An 8,920-nucleotide genomic window follows, 5' to 3' on the forward strand; every position below is an offset into this window, starting at 1 on the left:
AGTAAAAGTACAGTAAATTCAGCTATTTGTGGAGATTTTAATTACTGTTTCAAAACATTTATAGCGTTAAATGACTGTATATTTATTTTTATTTTTTTTAAGTTGCACGCTCTATGCCACCAATTATACATCTTGGAGCATTAGTTCTTCCTCATACTGCACACTTCGAGCCACTCACGGAGTGCTACTGGCACTATGCACTGCGCATGGCTCACTTTGGCATGTATTGCACAGACAATACCATTCTTAAAGTGGGTAATACTTCAGTTTTTTTTTCACCTCCTAAATAAACAAGAAACTTTTATTTTTAGGTCTGTATAAGAAAGCCCCAAAAATATGGTGTTTAGAAACTGAAATTAGATTGATATGCAATCAATATTTTATCTTGAAAAGTGGTTTACCAGCTGGTAAAGGTGAATCATTTTGTATATCCAAAGACTGGAATGACACTTCGGTACCCTGGGGCACACGAAACCAACAGGGCAGAGCCGATGACCGTTGAATCAGACATGGATTCCTCATTTCTAATGTGCTGAAATGAAAGATAAGGTCTTAAATGAGATTGTAAAGCTTAATCTGTATTGTCTAATCGTTTCTCCAATTCATGGTTTCCCACTTAGGGGCAATCCAGTAAAGAACGAACCCTAGCCTAGTAACAGGAAAATTTAAAAGCAAGTTTTGAAAAAAAAAAACTATCAAGCGAGGAAGAATCGCCATTTGAACCTATTCAAGGCCGTATCCAGTTTTTTTTCGGAGGGGGTTTTACTCAAAAAAAATTTTGGGGTGGGGGGGTGGGGGGTACGCAAAAAAAATCCTAAAAAACGCATAAAAAATTTGTTTATATCCATTTTTGTTATGTTTTTACGGGTCAAACAACCGGGGGGAGGGGGTTCAAACCCCCTAACCCCCCCCTGGGTACGGCCTTGAACCTAATCCAGGAATGATAATTATTATTTCTATTAATATTAAGGATAGAAAGTTCATTGCGAAAACAAACTTATGGGAATTTCAAAAATTGCCTGTAGCCCCACTAATATGGTGTCAAATCAAAATGAAAACTGCACCATTGGAATCACCATACCCGAAAATTGTCTATAGAAGAATCACAGTTGGTCACTACTATCCATCTTAACCAGCAAGGGAAATCACTTTTTCGACCGTGAAAGAGTGATCAGTAATGCGTCTCCTCATTTTATTCTTGCTTCCTTATTATTATTTTTTTTTGTCGCTGCTTGTGGGGCGCTGAAACATTATAGATATATGTTTAGAGGCTCGTTTGAAAGGAAAGTGCCATTTTCATTGCGAGCTAGAACCAGAAGCATATTTGCTCTACAGAGAAGCCTTTGGACTTACTTTTGCGACATTTGACTTTGCCATACAACATAAAAAATAGACAGATTACGTCATTGGTGTGACTATATGTACAAAGTAACTTATTGACGCAAAACATTTGGGAGCTGGACAGAGTAAAACCCAGAAGAGCCTAACTGTGACTGATGAGTAAAAACCGCTGGTCATACTAACTCCAAGAATGATAATTTAGTTAGGGTTCTAAATTAAGGGCAAAGAATCATCACAAGAGGCAACATGTTTTATGAAGATATACAGGTTACCCTATATTTATCTATGATCAGAAAAATAAAACTTAAAGATGGATAAAATATCGTCAAAGACGAAAGATAAAAGACGAAAAATTACGGCTATATACCACACTGGAGGATCCAGCCCACCCCCCCCCACCCCCCCAAGATTTTTTTGGTACCCTCTTTCCCTGTTTCTTTCACTCTTTTTTTAGAATAAATTTGTCAATTTGGTCATTTTTTGGCACCTTTGTCACATTCCCCCCCCAAAATTTCACTCATTGACGCCCTTGTCACATTGCCCCCTGCCCAAGATTTTGCTCTAGATCTGCCCCTCATATACCAGAAATATGTCCTTGGCATGTAATGGAAATTCAAAAAAACACAAATTGCGTATATTAAATTAAAATTGTGCTATATAAAATAAGATAAAAAGTCCCTGACACTGAATGCTTTCATAACTGTAGATATAATTGGATCAAAGTCTTATTTTAGCTACCATAATTCGAAAGGTAATAAATACATTGTCTACAAGAGAACAAAAAATTCATTTTTGTAAATAATGATCAGTTAGTCCAAAAAGGAAGATTTTGTTTAGACTGTAGTATTTGGAATTTCCAAGTAAATTTGAACAATTCTTAGAAATTGCAGTTTTAAGTTTCCAGGTTATACAAAAAATGAGCGAATATAGTTTGTTAACTAGCGATAAATAAAAATGAAACACATGTTAATTTCGCAGGCATCATCAATCGATGAACCAAGGCCGATAACCTAATATAGTGCATCTCAATATGTACCCCTTTTTCTTATGGAACGTCATTCAGTGGCAGATCTATGGGGCGAGGGGGCGTGCACCCCCCTAAGATAGTTTAAAGTTGTGTAATTTACTTAATTGACGCAAATTTGCGTTAATTAAACTTGCTCCTAGCACAAGTTTATCGAATTAACCTATTTTACATCCCCCCCCTAAAAAAATCCTGGATCCACCACTGACGTCATTTGATTTTAACGAACATTTGGCCTTTTTTGTAAGTTAAAATGTTCATAGAGATTTTTCGATTTTGAACATTCTCAAAGTTCTTGATTATTTTTCTAGCTTATCGTAAGGTTTCTTTGTCTTGACACTGAATATTTCAATTCCCACTGGCATTTGGGAATTCCGACAAGCAGGCTGGGGAGGAAAAAATAAACAAAAAGAAGTGGGCTCCATGAGTTAACAAGTTAATGACTATTTACAATTCATTAACCGGTTAATCTAACTTTGGAATCGTTGAGAGAAGGCAAATACCATTAATTCTCTAACAAAATGCAAGCATGTATAGTCGATCAGGCAGATATCTATCAAACAGTTCGTGGTAACGAACTGTAAGTAAGGAGCGACCCGGCTCAATGGTAACCGAAACTCTAATAAACGGAATTTTGATACCAATAAATACATAAAAAGAATCAGATTTTAATTCTGATTTCAAATATATAAGTTTCATCGAGTTTAATCTTACCTATCAAAAGTTACACGCCTGAGAAAATTTGGCTGATTTTCAAAAAAAGGGGGAAAGACCCCCTAAAAGTTATTGAAAGTCACAAAATCACACCAATGAAAATCACACCATCATATTCAGCGTATCAGAGGAACCTACTGTAGAGGTTTCAAGCTCCTATCTACAAAAATGTGGAATTTTTTGCCAGAAGAAAGATCACGGATGCGTGTTTATTTTTTTATTTTTTTTCCCGGGGGGTGATCGTATCGACCCAGTGGTCCTAGAATATCGTGGGAGGGCTCATTAAAACGGAAATTAAAAGTTCTAGTGCCCTTTTTAAGTGACCAAAAAAATGGAGGGCAACTAGGCCCCCTCCCACGCTCATTTTTTCCCAAAGTCATTCCATCAAAATTTTGAGATAGTCATTTTGTTCAGCATGGTTGAAAATATTATAACTATGTCTTTTAGGATGACTTAATCCCTCAAAACCCCAGGAGGAAGGCTGAAAATTATGAACTTTACCCAATGTTAATATATAGCATTGGTTATTAGGACCCGGCTCAATGGTAACCGAAACTCTAAAAAACGGGATGTTGATACAAATAGATACATCAAAAGAATCGGATTTTAATGCTGATTTTAAATATATAAGTTTAATCAAGTTTAGTTCAAAGTTACGCGCCTGAAAAAATTTGTCTTATTTTCGAAAAAAGAGTGATAGACCCCCTAAGAGCTATAGAACCTTAATGAAAATCACAACAGCATGTTCCGCGTATCAGAAAACCCTACTGCAGAGGTTTCAAGCTCCTATCTACAAAAATATGGAATTTTGCATTTTTTGCCAGAAGAAAGATCAGGGGTGCGTGTTTATTTGTTTTTTTTCCCAGGGGTGATCGTATCGACCCACTGGTCCTGGAATATCGTGGGAAGGCTCATTGGAATGGAAATTAAAAGTTTTAGTGCCCTTTTTAAGTGACCAAAAAAAATGGAGGGCCACTAGGCCCCCTCCCACGCTCATTTTTTTCCCAAAGTCACCTGATCAAAATTTTGAGATAGCCATTTTGTTCAGCATGTTCGAAAATATTATAAGTATGTCTTTTAGGATGACTTAATCCCCTGAAGTTTCCGGGAGGAGGGCTGAAAGTTATGAACTTTACCCAATGTTAACATATAGTATTGGTTATTTGGAAGTATACAGTACAGACGTTTTCAGGGGAGATTTTTCCTGGTAGTGGGGGGGGGGGTCTGGGGTTATGCAGGAGGATCTTTCCATGAAGGAAGTTTTCATGGGGGAAGGTCCATTGCTATGGAGGGGACGCCAGACTTCCCAGCATTATTTAAAAAAAAATCAGAAATTAAATATAAAAAAACAAGTTTTTCAACTGCATCAACAGCAACATCAAAACTTTAAACGAACAGAAAATATTACATATATGATTGGGTTCACCCCCTAGTCAATACCTCACTCTTTAAGCCAGAGATGTTTTAGTACTTTCATAAGAGCTATTTATTCTAATTAACGGCCTTTGTGATAAAGCGATCATTTTTAAAGAATTGGAACAAAATTCAAACTTTCGCTTAAAGAGCAAGGTATTGACCAGGGGGCGAACCCCCTAATATACGTATTAAAAATATATGAATACAGAAGTTTGTTACGTAAGTTAATTCGTAAGTTACATATATTTATTACTAATAAAAACGTTCGTAAATAAAATGAAACAAGTTTCGAGAAAGCCATTTAACCAAATAAAATTAAATTAATATGAAATTTTTTTTTTAATTATTCCTGTACTGCGAGCCAAGATCAAAACCTGCAATTATTCAAAAACGTTCAAAAATTAAATTAAAAAAAACTAGTTTTTTTAACTGAAAGTAAGGAGTGACATTAAAACTTAAAACGAACAGAAATTATTCCGTATATGAAAGGGACTGTCTCCTCCTCAACACCTCGCTCTTTACGCTAAAATTTGACTTTGTCACAACATTATTTTTTTTAAAAATAAAAAACTTTAGCGTAAAGAGCGAGGCGTTGAGGAGGGGAAAGCCCCTTTCATATACGGAATAATTTCTGTTCGTTTTAAGTTTTAATGTCGCTCCTTACTTTCAGTTAAAAAAACTTGTTTTTTTTTATTTGATCTGAGTAAGGACCTTTTTGAAAAGATCAAACATATGTCAAATTGAGCAGATTGTGATATTTATAAGGATTGCGAATTGAAGAATTGGACTCTGACAAGCTAACATGAAAAATATGGATTTTCCGTGGGGTGTATTTTCCGTAGGATATTTTCTGGAGGGTTATTTTACGGGGGGGGGGGGAGTAAAAACTGGCTCCCCCTAGGGTTATATGAGATCATTTGAGGGGAATGGAGATGAATTGTCAAAAACGGGAACAAAACTATTAAAATGAGCATAAGAGTAGCAATCCAAAAATATATCTCTTCTGTTCTAGCATGTCGCCTTCTTCGCCTTCTGGAGAGTTACTATTCTTAACCTTTAACTCCTTGTCGCTCTCCCCTACATTTTTGGGTAAAGGTCTACAAAAGCTGTTCTTCAGAATGAGACATGCTAGAACGAAGAGAGACCTTTTTTTAGATTGCATATTTTATGCTCATTGTTATGGATTTGTTCACCTTTTTGACAGTTTGTCCCTAGCCCGCCCCCTCCCTTCTTTAAAGGTCTAATATAGCCCTAGAATATGTAAAAAAAAAAAAGATAACATAATACTTGATGAAAGCTGATTTAAAAACAAATAAAAATGGGAAAAACAAGGAAATGTAATTCATTGACACTTTCTGCATATTATTCTTATAAGTAAGGCCATCATTTTTTGGTAAGCTTTTTATACAGCCTAGGGGTTATTTGATGCCATTAGAGGGGAGTGGGTATGAATTGACAAAAATGTGAACAAAACTATTACAATGAGCATAAAATTACTAATCCAAAAATGTCTCATTTTTTGTAACAGAATATCTCACTCCGAAGAGCCGACATTCTAGACCTTTACCAATTTTTGTGAATTAGCGGCCCTGGAGTCTAGGCAGTTGCTCATTGGGGTAAAATATTCTATTGTAAAACAATGCTCTCGTATGCTACCAAAACTCAGGTCAGACATGAATCATTATCAAAGAAATATATTTTGCTTTAAGTATAAGATTGGTACTACATCAGACATGGTTGCACAATTACGTTCAAATCTCTTACTTGTGCTAATTATATCCTAACTCATTGACTGCCGAAATGCAACTGGCATGAGTTTTCTTCTTGCATCTCGTTCTTACGCCTCTTCCTTTTTCTCTTCCTTTTCCTGCTTGCCTTGTATTGGCTGCTCGTGTTCCAGACATCTCCATCCGGTCAATGTGGACTCGCAAAATGGATTAGAGATACAAAAATAGCCTATAAGGAAGTCAACAGAGGGGAAGTGCCAACCACACAACGGGAACTCAAGTCACATACTGAAAATAGAACACACAACACTTCAATAGAATGTCTTATTTACTAATTTGTTCGTAAGTTTAAAAGAAGTGTTGTTATTTGCGGATGGGACAAAATAACTAGGCTATACGATAAAACAGGTTAAGAAGAACAGTCTATAAAATGAATTTAACTTAAGAAGAAATTTTGTTGGCTAATCAAAGTAAATAATGACCTTAAAACGTAAAAATAACAGTTATCATCCCATGATTGAGGGGAGGGGGCTCCTAATACCTCAGTCATGAATTTGTGACATTATAATTTGATAACTGCTTTACTGAAGGCATCGAAGAATTTAAGATATATGGCCAGCAGGTACTTGCTAGAGTTTTATATATCTATCGCCTTTTGAAACGCTTGAAGTAAAAGGTTGTTATCTGAAGTTAATCAGAGACACCGCTCTAGCGTTTACAATAGCAAAGAGCAATTAGGCTTCTACGCATTATTAATTATTATTATTTTTCCCAGAGGAACTTCATACGGAAGGGGGTATAGTATAAACTTTGGAGGGGTTCATTCAATTGCAAATGGAAAGTTCTAGTGCCCTGTTTAAGACTCAAAATCGATCAGGGGCCAACTAGCCCCAGTCTTACGCCCCCAAACACATGCGCTAAAAGTTTTGCGATTTCCATTTTGTTCAAAATAGTGCAAAGGTTTAATAAATATGCCTAGAGGGTTTATATAAGCACTCTCAGTCCCCAGGGAAAAGGTTGCAAATTGCCTATTGCTAACATATAAGTTTTTTGGTACGTATCAGTTTGCTGGAACACACGTGACAAGAACCGCACATAGAATCTCAAAGATCCTAATGAAAAACTGGTTTCCTCTGCCTAGCGAGGTATTTCTCACTCCGTCAAAAAATTTAAACTTGAGTTCTTTTGGGGTTGAAGGGGCAAAAAAAGGTACCTAGGTTAGATTAGGTTACGTATTTAATATATGCTATGCTTCACCCCCCCCCCTAATATGCAAAAATATAGCCCAAATTTGCTTCTGAACTATTATATTTTCATCGTATTTTGTTTTATTTCATTAGTATTATCCAAACTTCACTTCTCGCGTGTGTTCCAGCTAGCCGATAAGTAGTCGGCTTTTAGTTTTTTTATTGCAGTTTTTTTGGAAAAAGAGGGCATGTTTGATCCTGGGTCTCCAAAAGGGCTTAATGTATTAAGGCGAAACTTTAAGCAAAGGTTGAGAGGAATGCCGATCATAATCAAAATACACCATGTGCTTGCTGGGTGTCAATATGGAATATCAGCATCATCTAAAGAACAGGTGAGGGTATTAAGTTTTAAATTCCAGGGTATGTTGAGGGATAGTTGAAGAGTGAAGGGATGGTAAACAACCTCTCCCCTACTCCTCATACATTTTAGGTGCCCCGCTGCTCAACACTGATCGAAATTTTGAAATATTTATTTTGTTCAAACATGGCAAAAGGTCTAATAACTATGCCTCCTTGTATGACTTAGCCCCCACAGTCCCAGTGCTAGGATTGTAAATTATGCAATTTGTATATTGGTTACATGCAGTATTAATAATGAGGAAAAAAGCAAATGTTTGAATTTGGGTGTATCCAAATGGACAACGGTATTACCCTTTCACGGGTACTGGTCAGTTTTGAGTACAATTACTTTTAACCCTCTCTATACCCACGGTTGAGCTTTAATACACGACTGCTTGCCATCTGCTTGCCAACACTTGCACAAACCTCCCAGAAGAGACATCTAGCTAATATGGTATGTTCTACTCAGGCCATTTTATTATAATTTTTTATTTAATTTTCCAACAGGATTCGAAAGGTAACTCAACTCGGCCCTCACCCTATCATTTAATCTGAAAATATTGGAAATTGTTTAATGATCGTACTGACAACTCCTTATGAGTATGCTCTAAAGTCTATTCTTGCTTCAGACCAAGCCGCCGGAGGAGAGGAGCGAACACTAGTGACAGAGACGACGGTGCTATCAAAGGAGCTGCAATTTGATGTCTCAAATGTGCAAGCTTCAAATGAGATGGTTACTTCATCTGCAAGCCCATCTGCCCCTACAGGCTTGACAATCTTCACTAAATCGCCTCAAACCCCAAGTCCCACTGAAACAACCGTAGGACTAGAACCAGGAATATTAAGAGCCATGTGGACGTCACCCTCATCTATTGGCTCTGAATATTTTTAACTACCGTAATCGTTCGTTCACAGTACTATCGGCATTCGAACCAACCAACATCGCCTACTTCTACTACGTTTAATCTGCAGTTACCAGCCACTCTGTTTGACAACCCAACCCCTCTAAAACCTAAAATTTGCACCAGTTGATGCCAGTAGAATGGCCATAATATCTCCCACGAGAACAATACCCCTTCGAATCCCGATCCGGACACTTTTTTTAAAAACTC

The 8,920-nt window shown here is 36.8% G+C and overlaps 1 protein-coding gene across 1 annotated transcript in view; it reads right to left on the reverse strand.

The window, feature by feature from the left end:
- The window catches only part of edl (ETS-domain lacking), a 33,447-nt gene extending 27,051 nt beyond the window's left edge, over positions 1 to 6,396 (reverse strand). The window contains exons 1-2 of the mRNA XM_089092815.1: positions 6,260 to 6,396; positions 402 to 532 (exon numbers count right to left, since the gene is read on the reverse strand). Coding sequence (XP_088948941.1) covers positions 402 to 522 — 121 coding nt within the window. The 5' untranslated portion in view covers positions 523 to 532; positions 6,260 to 6,396. The remainder of the gene's footprint in view (positions 1 to 401; positions 533 to 6,259) is intronic.
- Positions 6,397 to 8,920: the final 2,524 nt, after the last annotated feature.

The sequence above is a fragment of the Artemia sp. Qi Xiang Cuo genome, chromosome 8 (assembly GCF_049724085.1).
Source record: "Artemia sp. Qi Xiang Cuo chromosome 8, ASM4972408v1, whole genome shotgun sequence".
Classification (NCBI taxonomy): Eukaryota; Metazoa; Arthropoda; class Branchiopoda; order Anostraca; family Artemiidae; genus Artemia; species Artemia sp. Qi Xiang Cuo.